This window comes from Talpa europaea (assembly GCF_964194135.1).
Source record: "Talpa europaea genome assembly, chromosome: 9".
NCBI lineage: Eukaryota > Metazoa > Chordata > Mammalia > Eulipotyphla > Talpidae > Talpa > Talpa europaea.
This window is the reverse complement of record NC_140076.1, coordinates 102,955,280-102,975,889: the sequence shown is the minus strand read 5'-3', so window position 1 is coordinate 102,975,889 and position 20,610 is coordinate 102,955,280. Positions and strand designations below refer to the sequence as shown.

Sequence of the window (20,610 nt, the reverse complement as noted above, 5' to 3'; positions counted from 1 at the left end):
TAGACATCTAATACATGTGAAGTGATCATTTATTGTGATTTGATTTGCATTGCTACATATTCCCTTGATAATAATTGGTCTTGAGCAAATTTTAATGTACCTATTTATGCAACTATTGCCAATTTGTATGACTTTTTGAAAAAAAATGTTTATTCAGTTTCACTTTCCACTTTTAATTAAGTTGTTTGTGTTTTTAGCTACTCAGTTGCAAGTGTTCCCCTATATTTTTGCTACTAACCCTTATCACATACATAGTTTGCAGATAATTTCTACCATTCCGTAGGTTGCCTTGACATTTAATATGTGTTTCCTTGCTGTGCAGGAGCTGTAGTCCTACTTGTTTATCTTTTTAATTTTTTCCCCCTGCTTTTTGCATCACATCCATTAAATCCTATATTTTCTTTTCAGAGTCTGAAGGTTCTAGGTTCCATAGCTAAGTCTGTTTTCCATCTTGATTTAATTTTGCAAGTATTGTAAGATAAATGGTCCAGTTTCATTCTTTTGCATGTTTATTTCTAGTTATCCCAGAGCCATTTATTAAAAAGTCTATCCTTTTCTATTATGTGTTTTTGGCACTCTCATCAAAGATTAGTTGACTGCACAGGAAGTATGATACCTATAGTTTTCTCTGTCTTTCTCTGATCACTTTGGCTATTAGGGGACTTTTGTGTTCAGCAATAATTGTAGAAATCTACAATTGAAAAATTCCATTGGAATTCTAATAGGAACCGCATGGAATCTATACATTACTTTCAATAGTATGAACATTTTAAAAATAATAATTCTTCTAATCTAAAAGCACGGGCTATCTTTCCATTAACTTATGGCTTCTTCAATTTCTTTCTTCATTGTCTTACAGTTTTCAGTGTACAGGTCTTTTACTTCCTTAAACTTATTGCTAAGTGGTCTATTGTTTTGACATTACTGTAAATGTGATTGCTTTCTTCTTTTCCCTTCCCAGTGCTTTTTGTTATTGTTGCTATTGTTAGTGAATAGAAACTACTGATTTTTGCATGTTGGTTTAATATTCTTAAATTTTACAGGATTTTTTATTAGTGCTAATAGTATTTCATGAAGCCTTTATGAATTTCTATATAATAGATTTGTTTTCAGCTAACAGACAATTTTAATTCTTCTTTTCTGATTTGGATATTTTATTTCTATTTGCTGCCTAGTTGTTCTGGCTAGGATTTTTTAGTCCTTACTTAAGTAGCAGTAGTGAGAGTGGGCATCCTTGACTTGTTTCTGAATAAAATATGAGTTTTCAGCTTTTCTCTATTGATTGTGACAGCTGTGGACTTATCACATAAGACCTTTACTATGCTGAGGTGCTTTCCTTCTACACCTATTTTTTAGAGATTTTTATCATGAAAGGATGCTGAATTTTGTCAAATATATTTTCTGCTTCATTTCAGATCCTATGACACAAGCTATAAATCAGGGTTAATCAGGAACTCGTTAAACTTGGGAAGAACTATAGAGAGAATGAGAAGAATATCCCTATTCCAAAGCTATATATATATATATATATATATATATATATATATACACACACACACGCTAATATATATATAATATAATATATATATAATATATAATATATAATATATACACACTAATATATATATATACTATTTTTAGTGTATATATGTAATAGTATAGTACTTCTAGTATATATATACTATTTTAGTGTGTGTGTATATATATATATATATACACACTATTTTTCCTCTAAAATTGATATACTCTGCTTATCTTCTTTTCACTATCTCACTTATTTCATAAATTATTTGAGCTCTTACATAAAATATGCCAGACACTGTCTGAGGCTAATGATTCAATAGTGAGAAAAATAGATGTCATCCCTAATATTATGAGGAGTGATAAGTATAGAAAGTCATGATAGCAATAAGAGTATTGCCCTAATCCTGATAAAAGCCAATGTATTGTAAAAGTGACCTTTGCACTGAGGTGAGAAAAGAACATTTCAAATAGAAAAAAACAGATTGTTCCTTGAGTTGAACTTGAGGACATAAAAGAAGCTTGGTGAGTCTGGATAACTAGAAGATTAGCAAGTTTGTGAGGTGAGGACTTTAGAGGTAGATAGGTCTTGTTATAGGTCTGTTAAGAATTTCAGCCTCTTATGCTAATGGTAGTCTACTGATAAGAGTTTGGAAAGGTGGTGATTGTAGTCATTTTCTGGTTTGAAAAGATCAGTTTGACTGCAAGGTAGAGAATAGAATGATTGGTATTAGCATAAACAGAGGGAATGCCATTGGGTAGACTGTCTTCGTCATGAAAGGGGGAAAGTAAAAAAAAATGATGGGGTAACTGTAGATATATTTGTATGGGAAAATAAGTTTCCACATTTGGGCTTCTGTTTTTTCACTCAAGAATAAGAAAAACACATGACAGTTATAAGAAGAATTAGATGAGTCTTATTGAATTCCCTATATAAAGTCAAAGTGAAGGAAAAATAATAGCGTATAAGGTAGAAAATCCAGACTCTATGATGTCATGAAAGCCCTAAGTCAACATCCATCTATAAAGGGACTTACGAGATGGAAGAAAAAGCCATTCGACAATATCAAGTTAAAGCCATTAGAGAAAAAAAAAAGAAAAAAGAATATAGAGACACTAGACAATTTCTGTGAACACTGTATACTTGAAAAATATAGATTCTGAAATTTAGAATGCTTTAAATTTTTAATTTAGTAAGAGTAAAAATGTCTTCATGCTACTCTAATGTTGTAAATTTGTTTAGGAATTATCAATAAATCAGTTATTTCTAACTAGTTGTTAGAAATACACTAGAGAAGAAATATATATGTGAATTAGCACACAGCTGGATTAATGGTGTTAATGGCAACAAATATTACTTGCCAATATAACTCCCTGAGCTCTCTTAGCAGTTCCTCTGACAAAAAAGGCTAATGTGAGTCTTCTACAATATAAACAAATGTTGACTGTAATTATTATTGTATAACTACATATGATTCCATGCTTTTCTGGGATTTTCAAGTTGATTACTTACAGCTTGTACCAAAAATTATTGCATTGTAAGAACCAACGTATACACAAGAGAGGAAGTACATTTGGTTATTTCTCTGGGTATATGTATTTAATTCACATTTTACAATTTAGATTCAATGTGAATTGCAACAAATGGGTCTTCAGCAGTGTTACTAATAGAAAAGTGAGCGTTGCCATCACCAGAAACATAGATTTTAAGTCCTGTGCATTGGCCATCGATTTTATCTCCAGAAATGACATCACAATATGTGCCAGCAGGAAGACCAGTTTGCAAAGTTAAAGACAAAGGCCTGCAAAATAAAATTTAAAATTAACCTGAATTCAACAACAAGAAAAACAAGCATACATGCTATCTTAAACAAACAACTTTGTACTGTGGAATGTTAAACAATCATGGACTCAGTGAGAAGAAAATCAAAACACAAAGATGTCTCCAGTAGATATATAGTTTTCTAAGAACCAAAAGTAATCTTACAGAAGATTTAGCAATTCCCTTATCAATCATAAATATTACCAAAAAATGAGGCTAAGGAATATCAGTGAAGATTTGAGTGGATTGTTAGTTACCCTTAGATAAAAATACTCCTATGATGAACACAAATATTTTAAGTTTGTCCTCATCCAAACTGAAGAAAATATCAATTACTTTCAATAATTGAAATTTCACTATTTCTTTAAAAACCCCTTTCTTTCAAAAGGCTAAAATGAATTTGGGCTGGAGATAAACATAATCTAGCATTTTTGTGAAGAAGCATTTGGTTTAAAACATAAAGCTGCCTCATACATTTATTATGGTTCTCCCATCCACAAAAGACAGACTTTAAAGAACAAGCCATGGGTTCTTTCGTAAGGAAAGTGGTATATTTGATTTATTTTTTGATAGTAAATCATAATCTGGCATAGAATGAGGTGCATAGGAGTGGAAGTTGGCCTTCAACTGAGACGTTGAAACAGCTTGCATAGATCTATGCAGGAGGGAAGCAATATACTAGAGGCAGAAGATATAATTATCACCAATGGAAAATCTATAAGGAGAAATCTCAGAACTAAAACTCAAAATTTCTAGAGGTGAATGATTAACCCTAAGATAAATAATCTTTATACGTAAGCTTTAAAAAATGCTACTTGTGGGCCTCCCCTGGTGGCGCAGCGGTTGAGCACTGGGTTGTGAAGCTGCCTGCAGCCTCTGCAGTGTCTGTTTGATCCCCAGCCACCAGGCCAGGGTCCCACATGGCGCGCAGACCTCTCCTGCCACCCGCTGATCCCTCAGCAGTGTACTTCATCAGTCTGCCTGTTCTGCTCCCTGCTCTGGCTCTGGTGAATTCTCTCACCCTCCTGCGCTTCTGACTATACCCAGTGCTTGTATAAATAAATAAATAAATCTTTTAAAAAAAATGCTACTTGTTCAGAGAGCAGGGAAGTAAAAAAAGAACTAGATACAAGAGTATCTAAAGAACTAGATATAAGAGTAGTTGAGAAAAATATCTAGAAAAAAGGTATTTCAGTACTAAGGCAGTATATTTCCATTATTACAAAAATACACCTTGTATGGCATGTCCTTAATGATTTCAAGACCTTTATATTAACTGTTTTGTGTCATTTGTGTGCCTTGTATATGCACATCATATGTAAGGGTGAACAAAACATAATTCTACTCAGGACAGAAAGACTTTATAGAAAAGAAATCAAAAGAATAAGCATTATCACAATTGACTCTGATCCTTTTCTTATCTCTATGATATTTTAATCTACTAACTTAAGAACTTTTCAGACACCAGAAAGTTTCAGAGCTAGAAGGGGAAAGAAGGAACCAAGAACATATTAGCATAAAATACGCTTTCTTCTGTTATAACCACTTACCAGTCATCATTGTTAAAGACAATAAATCCTTTGTTTCCTCTTCCAAAAGCTACTTGGTTGCTGCCATTATCCCACCAGTTTGTAAAAGGTTGACCATCAACTACATTACGGAACATAACCATGTTCCTAAAAACAAAATACCATATAAAAAGTTGATGAATATTTCAACAATCTAAAATAAGATGTACAATGTGAACCTATAGCCCTAAATCACATATAATGTTTGAAACCAACTTTACCTCAGTAACAACAATTGAGTTAAAGAATAAAATGAGAAGTAGAATGTCTATTATTAAACGGTATCTCTAGATCATTATTCCCACCTGATTTGACGCCATCGGTGTTCACACACCCAGTCATTGCCACAAGTAGTGTCTGGATTAATAGTAACTTCTTTAATCACTCCATTAACATTTGGTGGCCCAATCCAATCATTAATGTCCTTAATTAACAAAAAAAATGAATTGAAAAATCTCAGATTTTTAACATTATATCTATTTGCCTTTTCCTCCAGTACATGAAAACCCAGCATGTCCTGCAACTTGAGCCCCTGCAGTAACTTTATTTAGAGTTCACTCCTTCAGTACTTTTATAGCCAAATACTCAGCATGTTTTCCCCAAATCCTCATTCTCTAGTGCCATATTTAAAGCAAAGGTAAGATAAGATTTTTTTTTTTACCATTTCATTTCTTTCCAAGGGATTACCCTGGCTTCTTAATAGCACTGTATGTGGTATAATGCCTTTGAACTGGTAAGGGTTTTGGTGTTAGAAGCAACAGGATTAAAACAAACTACCTTACTACTACTAGCTAAGAGACAGTCATTACACATAAACATCTTTGTGACTTATTTTCTTCTGTAAAATGAGGACATTGCTTCATTGCTACAAAAGTTAAACCACATGTGTGAAAATGCCTTGAAAATAATTGTCAAATAAATATTGGCTTCCTTCATTCTCCCTTTTGGGTAAATGTACTAAACAACACATCACAATATTCCTTACTACATTGGCCAAATTTGTAATACTGTTTTTTTCTAATTGATACTTTTAAATGTAATAATAGATTAATGCAAGCAAAATAAGTTAGAAGTAGAAGGGCATGTATTATATGACATGACTCATACATGGAATATAGAGAACAAAAGGTCAGACAAAACCAAACCAAATGCAAACCCTAGAAATCTAACTATAAAATTGAGCCAACCAGAAAGTAGGAGGAGAAAGGTAGAAAGAGAGAAAGCTAGGCGACACAATGGATTATGTAGAAGGACTTGTATCCCTTGGTGATGGGTGTGGTGTGGTAACATACATTTAAAGAGATGCAATACTATGCCTTTGATTCATACACTGTGTTGTAAAGCAATGTTACCTCAATAAAAAGATAATGATAGCATATATATATATATATACACACACACACACACACACACACATATATCTAGTAAGGATAAGAGTTTCTATTTTAAAATGCCATGTAAGTCTTGGAAAAGTGGAAATGCAATGTAAAAAAGAGAAATGGATATAGTTCATAACTCACAACATTAGAAATAAGGTTAAAGGAAATTATAGGAAGTTGACTCAATATCAAGGGTCATCTTCTAAATATTAAAACTGACAATATAATGAGCAGCTGTACAAAGTAGTAGGCTTCTCAAATTGAAGGGATTCTAGAAGAAATCAGAGAAACATCTGTCTAATTTGAGGGATGGGAGAATGAGTCTTTGGACAACATCAACTTACTCTCCCGTTCTCAAAATATCTTGGCCAACGGAAGCTTGACATGACTCGTGTAAATCCATAAGGATGAGCGAGCATAAATCCAACTCCCATTTTGTACAGCCTGAAAGGTTCAAAATGATATTACCATGTAAGAAAAGAAAAAAAATTTAGTATCATTCAAAGATAGGTTAAAAAAAGGGGGTGGTACTTTGTCTCCTACCTAGGGTCCCAGAATGTAAGAATAGAAGCTCCACCAGCTCCATGTCCTCGCTGGTTGTCATGGTTATCCACAAATACAAGGGCTTTGTCAGAAGGCATGAAACCCCAGCCTTCTCCCCAGCTCCTAGTTTTATCACATAGGAAAAAATATATATAATTTTACTTATGTAATTACACATGCATTATGTAACTACACATACATTATTACATACTTAAATATGTAAGTATGTACATTCTTACCTATGTAAGTATGTAATCTTACAATAGCATTCAAATAACCTAGATATATACTTTTTTAGTATAATATCCTCAAATGAACTCCTGTTTAATTAAATGGTCATTCTGTCAAATTTTTAATACCAACTACACATAGGTACATATCTTCAAATGCAATCTATGCATGCATACATTTATGAATTACTTGTACTACAATCATATTAAATGCATATAATTTTTGTTATAAAAGATGTCCTTTTAAAGATTTCAGCACATCAGAATTAAGATGGTATTCAGAAGGGTCAATATTCCTATCATATTACATAAAATAGAAATTCTGTTAAGATTTTAATATTGTTATAAACATTTTAGTATTAAATTAAATGATATCATATATGCAAATTGCACAGTATGGCCATGTTGTAGGTACTTACTAATCTGACCATCACAGATTATATGCAAACATTAGCCAAATCTAGCATAGTTTTCTAATACAAGGATTAAAATATCTAGGATATGCTTTGAGGTTGTAAATATACTTCCTTGTATATTAACATTATAACATTATAAATAATAAAGATAACCTAAATAATAAAGATAATAAATAATAATAACATTATAAATAATTAACATTATAAATAATAAAGATAACCTAAATAATAAAGATAATTTCCTATATCTTAGAATTTAGGAAATTATCACACAGTATTAGTAATTGGATCTTTGACTCTTATTTAAACAAGGTTATAAGAAGGTAACACATTGGGATGAGTCATAGATCTGTGAAATAATTCAAAGGAAAAATCATATTTCATTTACTTTAGGTAAGCCATCTTCTCTCCATCCCACTTGCGAAGCACTTTGCCCAGTTTCGCACCATACTTGAATTCTGTCACACGGCCATTTCCAAAGTAGTCACTGCTTTTAATTGGCTCACCACCCAGATCAATCACCTAGTAAAAATACAGGAGAAAATACCACTTCAGTTAAAGTTTTGAAGGCATTTTGAAGGATTTTAATCAATAAATTAACATACAGAAACTGACCTAACACAATTTGTATTATTTAAAAAGTCCAAAAGAGTTTTCCTTAACTAGATTCTTAAATTTCTCTAAAGTACATGCAGCACTAAATATCTGTCCTACAACATTTCCAATTGCTTGATAAATATTAACACATTTAATTTTCCAAGAAAATAGGAAAACAAAGACATAATCATCATCATTAACCCTTTCTTGTAAAAAATTATTGAACAAAAACACTAATCAATTTGCCTACATAAAAACAGCTAATAATGCTATAGCCAAGATTTAAATTTACATAGATTGGCTCAAGACAAGGACAATATTATTGTCTCTCTTGAGAGATGATAAAAGATACAGAAATGTTTGCAGTCAAAATAATATTATTTTTTGCACTCCCTTCAAACCACTTATGACAAAGAGTTTGAAGTGCTATCTACAAGTCAAAGGGTAAAGAACGGTGTCTATATAAATCATCCCCACTTTATGAAAATGATTCAGTAATTAACCCTCAGAAATTGTATTTAAATTAAATCTGCCATTAAATTTCTAAGTAATGGCAGTTAATGCTATTACTTTACATGCACACACATACATAAACACACATATTGCTATACCTCCTGATAAACGAAAGCTTTACTTCCTTCAGGGAACCATTTTGTGTTCAGATTATGCAATTTATCCAAAATTGCCTTCATATCTCCAGGCCACATATGCTTAGAAGCATCGATTCTGAATCCTGCTACACCAATATCAATGAGATGGTTCATATAGTCAGCAACCTTGGTACGCACATAATCTTTCTCCAATGCAAGGTCAAGAAGACCGACCAGTCGACAATCTCTGACCTATTGAGGTAAAAATGTTGTGATTTATACACAAAACATCATCTTTATTTGAGTATTCATTTCATTATACATTCATATGTTAATTAGTAGATATTTCTGTAGTGTCTTGTTTGCATCGGATACCAGGAATACTGACATGCTAGTAAGGACATAACTGAAATATTTTTGAGTGTGAAAAATGGAGAACATACAAAATAAGTGGCTGAGCTTCTTAATTGACTGGGAAATGTTTTAACTATTGAATGGATTTATGTTTTTAAACAGTCATACTTGGAATCCTGCTTTCCTACGGATTCTAAGCAAGTATATAAAATGGAAATCTATAAGCTACATGTAGATAATTAAAGGCATATTCAGCTGAATGACTTTTTAAAAGATTACCTGATAAGCATCATTATAGTTTTCAATGTCTCCACTTCCAGTTCTACATTTACCATCATTAAAATCCCAACCAGAGTATGGGACTGCTGGAAAATCCCTATTTCCAGGGTTGAAGTAACTTCCACAAGTACTGCTCCTTCCTGCAGTCACACCATTTCCACACATATGATTGATTACGGCATCCACATAGATATGGACCTGAAAGGAAAAGTTTATATTTCAGTTTGACTTACAGAAAAGTAGAAATTTGTAAAATTATGTTTTTTTAAAGATTGATTTATTTATGCATACAAGAACTGGGGTACAGGCCAGAGGTGTGGAGGGTGAGAGGATTCACCAGAGATAGAGTGTGGAGCAGAACAGGTAGACTGAGTGAAAACACTGCTGAGGGGAGCAGCGGGAGAGTCAGGAGAGGTCTGCTGCACCATGTGGGCTGCTCCCTGGCTGGCCAGGGATGGAACTTGTGCTGCAGAGGCTGCAATAGCTTCATAGTGCTATGCTTAACCCCTAGCGCCACCAGGGAGGCCCCTGTAAAATTAATTAAAGTTAATAGCAAGTTGATAATACTCCAAAATACTTGTTATTTTAAAATTTACCTCCCTTGAAAATCAAAAGTCAAGTATAAAAGGCATTGATATGAACTTAACACCTACATGCATTCTAGTGACTTGGTCAAATATCTAGATATATAAATTTAGAGAATCCCAGACTACCATAACTATGAGAACCTGCAAAAAAATATTTTGGGGGGTAGGTAAAGATTAGTTGATTCAGGAAAACTATTTAATTTTTGAAATTTCTATGGATCATTCTAAGACAAAAGTAGCTTCTACTTTATATATACTAAGTATGTAGTATGCACTAAGTAATATATTGTCTCTCATTATGCTCCTCAACAAAGAGAAATAACTATCACCAATGTAAGTTATAAGGAAGAAGACTCAGGAGTTAAGTGTGAAGACACAAGTCACACAAAAGTGACAGCACTCATAGCAGGAATCTAGGAAACCTAAATAAAGGACCAGGAAAAAGAATAACTATAAGAAAGAAAAAACCAAAATGAACAAATAACTATGAACCAGAGACACACTATGGGGGGGGGGAAGGAGGGATTGGGTTCAAAATAAGGGGGTTGCAATTGTATGGGGGATGTAAAAATAAAATTAAAAAAAAAAGTGACAGCAAAGGGCCTCCCTGGTAGCATAGGGTTAAGTTTCAGCACTATCACCCCTAGGGCCTGAGTTAGGGGTGATAACCCACAGACCTCTCCTTTCTCACCCACTGCTTCCCTCAGCAGTGTATTTCAGTAGATCCACCTGTTTTGCTCTCCACGCTGTCTCTGGTGAATCCTCTCACCCCCTATACCTCTGGCCTACACCCCAGTTCTACGCATACACCAATCAATCTTTTTTTTTTTTAAGTGACAGCATTTTTTCAAAACTGGAATTTTCAATTCCTAAGGAAGAATGTGTTGCCTGGATATGTATATAGTTACAAGAATTAAAAGTTGCCATTTTTTGTTAGAAGTCAGTTCGGCTTTATACTTTAACTTTTATCTTCTTCAATAAATAAATGCATATACACAGATATTTATAAAAAAAGATGAACCTAGACAACAATGTATTCTAATTCAAGCTAAAATATGAAATAAAATAAAAAATAGGAAAAAACATTCTGCTCAAAAGTAAGAAGAGAGGAGAAAGACTGTATTATAGAATATTTTAAAAGTAGGTTCAGTTCACTTACACCAACGTTGTTACATCTGGTCACCATATCTCTGAATTCTTCTTCATTTCCAGATCTTGTACATAAGTTGTAGCTAATGGGTTGGTATCTTTCCCACCAAGGTCTTGAAGGGTTATTAATGATAACATTTTCATTGGGTGGAGAGATCTACAAATAAAACAATCACGTCAAATTGTGACTTTCTTCAGATCACTGGATACTCTGGATACGAATCAATAATCTAAAATTACTTCAGAATTATATGTATCTATATTTCTTTACAATCACTTGAAAACAGCAGCACATTTGAAAGGTCCTGCTAAAGAGAGATTCTATCAGAAGCAAAACATAAACTTGCCAAAAATACTAAGGTTTTTCTTCTTCAGGAAATCGTTTTAGTTAACATAGCACATGTGAAATAAAACGTCTCAGCTTCTCAGATATAGATCATAATACCATTTACTAGATAAGCATAGAAACCCCATGATTTAACTATGAACAATACCCACCTGAACCCCTCCAAATCCTCTGGGAGCTAAGTATCGTTCACACTCGCGAGCAATGTCAACCCAGCGCCACTCAAACAGATGGACAATAGATGTCCGTCCGTGTTTGGTATGTGGGTCATACTGGGCCCTGCAGAGCCCAATGACTAAAAGCAATAAAAAGAACTTCATTTTGCTTTGAAGTCGTCAGTGTTCTTTCCAGCAACTATTTATAGACCTGCAAGAAGCATATTTTACAAAGTAAATGTTAACACGAATAAATAGAGCGCAAATCATCCATTCATTATCTGAAAAAGATTATCAATAATAATGTTAACAGCTGAAGAACTTCCATAAAATGTCCCAAATGACGTCTTAGAACTTAATGTTTCCTTGTTGAGGGAACTTTTTTAAACAACCGGCAGTTTGTACATAAATATAAACATGTATTATTTAATTAGTATTAGATCTTATTTCTGAAGTCCTTCACTAATAGAAGGAAAATAACAATCAGAGCCAACTGAATTCACAGCAAAATATTGCCTTAACTATCTATTTGCAAACATTTGTAATGTTTCAATTAGAAAAGAAACAGTATATTCATTTCAGTTGTTGTTTGCTCCCAACCCAAATTTTTAATCATTTAAATTTCTATATTAAGATTTCAGGAACTATTTGGCAGTTGAATAGCCATGAATTGAGGAAACAGACTGTTTTTACCCATCCATCAAATTACGTGGCCAATGTAATTATGTAATTAAGCAAATGTAATTATGATAGCAAGCAATAGGATTTTTCCCCTTCTTATAGCCAAATATCTTTTGTACCTGATAAAATACTCAATTTATAAATACACATTACTTTTCTTCTTATGTCAGTGAAATCCTATGTAAGAGAATAATAAAACATATATGAAAACTTAACCATTGAACCAGCAAGTATTAGCTGAGTGTCTTTTGTGCTAAGCTTGTGGATGATATTTGGGATAAAATGCTGAACAAGGCAGACAACATTCTTGGTCTCAGGGAGTTTACATTCTAAGGGAAGAGAAGAAAAAATATGGAATAAATAATACTGACAAAGCAATTTAAGACAGCAATAAGAGCAAGTAGAAAATAACAGGATAATAAAATAGAAAGTGACTTCTTTCCAGATGTAGTTGAATTAACATCTTTATGAGTTTATCCTGATAGTCTCAGGCATAGTTAATAAAGTATTACAGGTTTTAAACTCATATGACATTAGTAAACTACATTTCTTTTGTACTATAAATATATTGTAAATAATTATATATATGCCTATCATTCTGGACAAAGGAAAAACAAATGGTATAATGGCTTATGTGATAGATAGTTATAGCATACAGACTATAAATTCCTGGAATCATGCAAGACATTGGCATAACTTGGGTTATATTCTCACTGATTTTTAAAAATAAAAATGTTGTGTAATAAAATTTTCTTTAGTCCTTGCAAAAACTTTGTACGCATTAAGAAACTAAGGCTCAGGGAGGTTGAATAAATTGTCTAGGCTCATATGGTAAGTAACAATGCCTCAATTTGATACAAGTACTTCTACAAAACAGATCCTTTATATTACACCAAAGTTTGTCATGGATTTCTAGACTTATGATCCCCACTATAGTAGCCACAGCAACATTTGGTGACTGAGCACTTGAAATAGAATTAGTCTGAACAGAGATGATAAGTGTAAAACACACTCCAGATTGGGAAGAGCCATGTGTGGATATAATACAAAATATTAATAATTTTATGTTGCTTGCATGTTGAAATAATATTTTGATATATGAGGCTAAATAAAATGCATTATTAACAGTAATTTTTCATTTCTTTTTACTTCTTTCAATATGGTTACCTAACATTTTAAATATAAATATATATGTATTTTTCATTATATTTCCATTGGACAGGACCATTCCAGGCATCATGATGTCAGAAAAGGAATACACCTGCTCACAAATACAAATGCTATTAATAATGATATAATGAAGGGTGTGATCTTTATCTTAAGAGAAATATAAGGAAATTACTTAAGGATTTCATTGATAAGAAAAATTATTTGTGGCAGATAGAAATAGGGTAAGATAAAGTTGATTTGAAGGGATTTAATTAAGGGAGATAAGTGAAATGGCCTTTAAAGAGAAAAAATGAAATATCTGTAGGAAATGGACTAAGGCAAGAAATCAACATGATTTTGTAGAACATTAAGTGTGGCATTGGGGAGCCTTAGAAATTAAAGTAGAGAAGGAAGTGGACTATCATGTGAAAGCTGTAAGATGCTTCAAAAGGTTTTCATTCATCTGCCCATTTGCTTTTAAAAAGGAAAAGTATGGATAAAAGAGGACGAGAAGGGAGGGAAGCGCAGAACCCTGCTCCCCTCCCCCGCCCACAAAGTCGGCACTCTCCGACCGGCAGAAAGGAGGGAAACAACAAACCAAAACGGCCAACAAGAAAAACGGACGCAGCAAGCGGGACTGTGAGTGGAAAGGAACTATTGCAGCCACCACACCCCGTGAACGGGAGAGGCGAACCCTGCAGGATCCACCGCGGTGGTGAGCTCCAGGCGCCATTAAAGAGAGCCACGCCCCCCAGGAGGAGACCAGCACCAGCACACAGCCCCGGCCACCCGGTAAGGTTGCGTGCGGAAAGCGGCGCGGATCCGGACCAGATCGCAGCTGCCCAGGTCCCCGCGCCTGCGACCTAGGCTTGCGGGGAGGCGGAGGCCCTCCCTGAGTGAGCAGGAACAAGGCGCCCAGGCAGGGGAGCTGGATTCAAAAGGCGCCATTCCCGCGCCACTGATCTGGGCTACAGCCTGCGTCCTGGAACTGAGGGCTTTGGAACTGAGACCCGGGGCACGAAATTAGGGGGAGACTGCGGAGGCCCTCCCTGAGTGAGCAGGAACAAGGCGCCCAGGCAAGGGAGCTGGATTCAAAAGGCGCCATTACCGCGCCACTGATCTGGGCTACAGCCCGCGTCCTGGAACTGAGGGCTTTGGAACTGAGACCCGGGGCACGAAATTAGGGGGAGACGGCGGAGGCCCTCCCTGAGTGAGCAGGAACAAGGCGCCCAGGCAAGGGAGCTGGATTCAAAAGGTGCCATTCCCGCGCCACTGATCTGGGCTACAGCCTGCGTCCTGGAACTGAGGGCTTTGGAACTGAGACCCGGGGCACGAAATTAGGGGAAGACTGCGGAGGCCCTCCCTGAGTGAGCAGGAACAAGGCGCCCAGGCAAGGGAGCTGGACTCAAAAGGCGCCATTCCCGCGCCACTGATCTGGGCTACAGCCCGCATCCTGGAACTGAGGGCTTTGGAACTGAGACCCGGGCACGAAATTAGGGGGAGACGGCGGAGGCCCATCCTGAGTGAGCAGGAACAAGGCGCCCAGGCAGGGGAGCAGGATTCAAAAGGCGCCATTCCCGCCCCACTGATCTGGGCTACAGCCCGCGTCCTGGAACTGAGGGCTTTGGAACAGAGACCCGGGGCACGAAATTAGGGGCGTGGGTTCCCCACGACGGTGGGGCACAAGGCAGACACAGCACCCCAAAGCCGTTGAGGTGTACCCTACCATCCCCGCTCTGCTCCCTGTCCCACGGGGTGGAAAATCAGCTCCCCAAGGGCTCTAGGAGAGATCTCTGGCACCACCTAGCGACTTGAAGCCAGCAGAGGCTCCTGAAGGAGCTAGTGGCCAGCTGGGGAGTTTGCCCACACCGGGCCCCTTCCGAACAAGTAGTCTGAGCCCACAGGGAGAGCGAGCACCCACAGCTGGGGCAGACCAGGTGCGCAGAAGAGTGTGCCTGAGACCAGACACGCAGGGAGTGTGTCCCACATCACCATTTTAGAACAGGGACATTTCTTCAGTAAAGACTACCTGCAGAAGGCTTCCTCAGGAGCCAGAGGTGAGCGGGGGAAGTTCGCCCACGCCAGACCCCCTCTGGCCTGCAGTCCAAGCCCAGAGGGGAGCAGGAACCCACCGCCGGGGCAGACCAGGCACACAGGGGAGTGTGTCCCTACATCGGCATTTTAGAACAGGGACCTTTCTCCAGTAAAGACTGCTTGAAACTGACAGATGACTCCTGGAAGAACCAGAGGGGAACAGAGAAGCCCACCCAAGATGCCGGCCAGTCCCAACTACACAGTGTCCCAACGCATACGGCAAATTAGAAAACAGACAGTAGGGAAGAGAAGAACCACACGCAACCTAGCAACTCTCCAGAGAAAAAGCACACCACAAAAAGAAAGCCAGCCCCCAGATTGCAAAGACAATAACTTGGAAGAATTTCTGAGCCTTCCAGAAAGAGAATTTAAAATTGCCGTGATTAAAAAACTAACAGAAGTCATAAAGGAAAACAATGATAAGGGAAAAATAATCAACGATCAGAAGAATGCAATTGAGTCCCTAGAGAGGGAAAACAATGGTCAGAAGAAAGAAATTGAGTCCCTAAAGAGGGAAGTAAAAGAAATGCAGGAGATCAAAGAATTAATGGAAGAACTAAAGAATTCTGGGAAAAGCAATGAAAGCAGAATAGATGAAATGGAAGAACGAATAAGTAATCTTGAAGACATAGAAATAAAAAGAACCAAAACAGAAAAGGAAAGAGAAGTACGAAGGAAAAAGAACGAAGAAAGACTTCGGGAACTATCTGACTCCATGAGGAAAGGAAATATAAGAGTTATAGGAATACCAGAAGGAGAGGAGAGAGATGTAGGAACAGAGAAAATATTCAAAGAGATAATTGAAGAGAACTTCCCAAATGTGAAGAAGGAGCTGAAAATTGATATACAAGAAGCAAGAAGAACACCAAACTTCCACGACGAAAGGAAAAATACAGCAAGACACATAATAGTAAAGCTCCCAAGAATCCAGGACAAGGAAAAAATAATGAAGCTGGCAAGAGGGAAGAAACAGATAACATTCAAAGGAAAACCAATCAGGCTGACATCAGACTTCTCCGAAGAAACACTACGGGCAAGGAGAGAGTGGAGGGACATAGTCAACAGACTCCAAGAAAACAGATGCCAACCAAGAATACTCTATCCCGCAAAGCTCTCCTTCCTCTTTGAAGAAAGAATATGGACCTTTCCAGACAAACAGAAACTCCGGAATTTCATTGCAACTAAACCCCCACTCCAAAAAATACTACAAGGAGTCCTAAAGCCAGAACCTCAGAGGGACGAATAACAATGAAAGAAGGCCAAAAAAAAAAGTTATTAAAAGAATAAATAAATAAAATCAAAGGAAAGACAAACACAATGGCAAATACAGATGTTAACATATCAATAATAACTCTGAATGTAAATGGACTAAACTCTTCAATAAAAAGACACAGAGTTGCAGCCTGGATTAAGAAACAAAACCCAACCTTTTGCTGTCTCCAGGAAACACATTTAGCTACAAAAGATAAAAATAGGCTCAAAGTTAAAGGATGGAAAACAATCCTACAAGCAAATGGACCAAAAAAGAAAGCAGGAACAGCTATACTTATATCAGATAAAACAGATTTCAAACTCAAAAAGATAAAAAGAGACCCCAAGGGTCACTACATTATGATCAAGGGGACAATACTTCAAGAAGAAATAACACTCATTAACATATACTCACCAAACGAAGGAGCACCAAAATATATCAGACAACTGTTGTCCTCTCTGAAAACAGACATCAGAGAAAACACATACGTAGTGGGAGACTTCAACACACCACTATCAACAATGGATAGATCAACAAGACAAAAAATAAGTAAAGAAACTAAAGCTCTAAATAAGGACCTAGAGCAATTGGGCTTAACAGACATCTATAGAACACTAAACCCCAAAAAAACGGAGTACACATTTTTCTCAAGCGCACACGGATCATTCTCCAGGATCGATCACATACTGGGGCACAAGACAAACATCAACAGATACACCAAGATTGAAATCATATCAACCATCTTTTCTGACCATGAAGGCATCAAACTAGAAATAAACCATAAAAAGAAGGCAAGGAACTTTCCTACCTCATGGAGATTAAAAACCACACTACTGGAAGACCATTGGACTAATGAGGAGATCAAAGAAGAAATTAAAAAATTTTTTGAATTGAACGACAAGGAGGACACCAATATCCTAAATGTATGGGATGCAGCAAAAGCAGTAATAAGAGGAAAATATATAGCAATAGAAGCTCACATCAAGAAACAAGAAAGAACGCAAAGAAACAACCTAATCTCGAAGCTCAAAGATCTAGAAAAAGAACAACAAAAAAACCCCAAAACCAGTAGAAGAAAAGAAATAATAAAAACCAAAGCAGAAATAAATGAAATTGAAACTAAAAAAACAATCCAAAAGATCAATGAAACCAAGAGCTGGTTCTTTGAAAAAATCAATAAAATAGACAAACCCCTAGCCAGGCTCACAAAGGAAAAAAGGGAGAAAGCACAAATAAACAGGATCATCAATGAAAGAGGAGAAATCACAACGGACACAGCAGAAATCAAAAGAATAATCAGTAACTACTATGAACAGTTATATGGAAACAAGTTCAACAATCTAGAGGAGATGGACAAATTCCTACAACTCTACAATCACCCAAAGCTAGATAAAGAAGAAATAGAACACCTAAACAGACCAATTACAATTAGCGAAATTGAAATGGTAATAAAAAACCTCCCCAAAAACAAAAGCCCAGGACCTGATGGATTTACAAATGAATTCTACCAAACATTCAGAGACGAATTAGTGCCTATCCTTCACAAACTCTTTCAAAAAATTGAGAAGGAAGGGATAATACCAAACACGTTTTATGAAGCCAACATTACACTAATACCAAAACCGAACAAGGACAACACAAAAAAGGAAAACTACAGGCCAATCTCCCTAATGAACACTGATGCAAAAATCCTCAATAAAATTTTAGCTATCAGAATCCAACAATGTATCCATAAGATAATTCACCACGACCAAGTTGGATTCATTCCAGGGGCACAAGGATGGTTTAACATCCGAAAATCAATCAACGTTATCCAACACATCAACAAAAAGAAATATAAAAACCATATGATAATATCAATAGATGCTGAGAAAGCTTTCGACAAAGTGCAACACCCATTCATGATAAAAGCCCTCGAAATTCTTGGGATACAAGGAACATACCTCAACATCATAAAGGCCATCTATGACAAGCCAACAGCCAGTATCATTCTCAATGGTGAAAAGCTGAAAGCAATTCCATTAAGATCTGGAACAAGACAAGGATGTCCACTCTCACCATTGCTTTTCAATATAATACTGGAAGTCCTAGCCAGGGCAATAAGACAAGAGAAAGACATCCAAGGAATCCAAATAGGAAAAGAAGAAGTCAAACTATCACTATTTGCAGACGATATGATATTATATATAGAGAACCCCAAAAACTCCACAGAAAAGCTAATTCAACTCATCAATCAGTTCAGTAAAGTGGCAGGATACAAAATCAACACGCAAAAGTCAGTAGCCTTCCTATACACAAACAATAAATCTGAAGAAGAAGAAATCAAAAAGACCATCCCTTTTGTTATTGAAACAAAAAAAATCAAATATTTGGGAATAAATCTAACAAAAGAGGTAAAGGACCTATACAAAGAAAACTATAAAACACTGTTAAAAGAAATAGAAGAAGACACAAAGAAATGGAGAGACATCCCCTGCTCATGGATTGGAAGAATAAACATTATTAAAATGGCCATCCTTCCAAAAGCAATATACAGATTCAATGCTATTCCAATCAAAATTTCAATGTCATTCTTCAAAGAAATAGAACAATTATTGATGAAATTCATATGGAATCACAAAAAACCCCGAATAGCCAAAGCTCTCCTGAAAAAAAAAGAAGGGAATGGAGGCATCAGACTCCCAGACTTCAAACTATACTACAAAGCCATAATCATCAAAACTGCATGGTATTGGAACAAGAACAGATATACAGACCAATGGAATCGAATAGAAAATCCAGAAATAAACCCACAGATTTATGGTCAACTAATCTTTGACAAAGGAGCAAAGAATATGCATTGGAGCAAAGAAAGTTTGTTCAATAAATGGTGCTGGGAAAACTGGGTCGCTACATGCAAAAGAATGAAGCTTGACCACCACCTCACACCATACACAAAAATCAACTCAAAATGGATTAAAGAACTAGACATAAGACCTGAAACCATAAAATATATAGAAGGAAATATAGGCGAAACACTACGTGATTTGCACATCAAAGACATCTTTACAGACACATCACCCAAAGCAGTGATAGTGAAGGCAAAGATAAACAGCTGGGACTACATCAAATTAAAGAGCTTTTGCACAGCAAAAGAGACAATAACAAAAACAAAGAGAAACCCCACCAACTGGGAGAACATTTTTGCACCCAACACTAATGATAAAGGACTGATCACAAAAATCTGCAAAGAGCTGATGAGACTCAACAACAACAAAGAAAATAATCCAGTCAAAAAATGGGCAGAAGAGCTTAAAAGAAACTTCTCTGAAGAGGAAATGCAAATGGCCAACAGGCATATGAAAAAATGTTCAACATCACTTGTCATCAGGGAAATGCAAATCAAAACTACCATGAGATACCATCTTACACCAGTGAGAATGGCACATATTAAAAAAACTAGCAACAACAAATGTTGGCGAGGGTGTGGAGAAAAAGGAACTCTTCTGCACTGTTGGTGGGAGTGCAAACTGGTCCAACCACTGTGGAAAGCTGTGTGGAGATTTCTGGACCTACTAAACATAGAGCTTCCATATGATCCAGCAATTCCACTCCTAGGTATTTACCCAAAGGACACAGAAACATCAATTCCAAAGAACACCTGCACCCCTATGTTTATAGCAGCACTGTTTACAATAGCTAAGCTTTGGAAACAACCCAAATGCCCAAAAATAGATGACTGGATCAAGAAGATGTGGTACATATATACCATGGAATATTACTCAGCATTCAAAAAAGATAAACACATGCAATTTGCAGCAACATGGATGGCGCTGGAAGGGATCATGCTCAGCGAAATAAGCCAAAAAGAAAAAGAAAAATACCGGATGGTCTCACTCATAGCAGGAATCTAGAAAAC

At 36.2% G+C, this 20,610-nt stretch overlaps 1 protein-coding gene across 3 annotated transcripts; it reads right to left on the bottom strand.

Moving 5' to 3' along the window:
- Positions 1-3,133: 3,133 nt before the first annotated feature.
- Positions 3,134-11,737, bottom strand: LOC311177162 (pancreatic alpha-amylase; the record flags this gene model as incomplete). Of its 3 annotated transcripts, none has more annotated exons than XM_084242975.1 (10): positions 3,134-3,323; positions 4,894-5,019; positions 5,217-5,335; positions 6,635-6,734; positions 6,834-6,956; positions 7,868-8,001; positions 8,688-8,918; positions 9,300-9,497; positions 11,046-11,192; positions 11,534-11,737. In XM_084242975.1, 10 exons carry the CDS (start codon positions 11,699-11,701, stop codon positions 3,134-3,136), a joined length of 1,536 nt encoding a protein of 511 aa, XP_084099101.1. The 3 variants fall into 3 exon arrangements, with proteins under 3 accessions (XP_084099101.1, XP_084099099.1, XP_084099100.1); XM_084242973.1 differs by having other exon boundaries at positions 8,853-8,918; positions 11,534-11,701; XM_084242974.1 differs by lacking the exon at positions 8,688-8,918 and having other exon boundaries at positions 11,534-11,701.
- Positions 11,738-20,610: the final 8,873 nt, after the last annotated feature.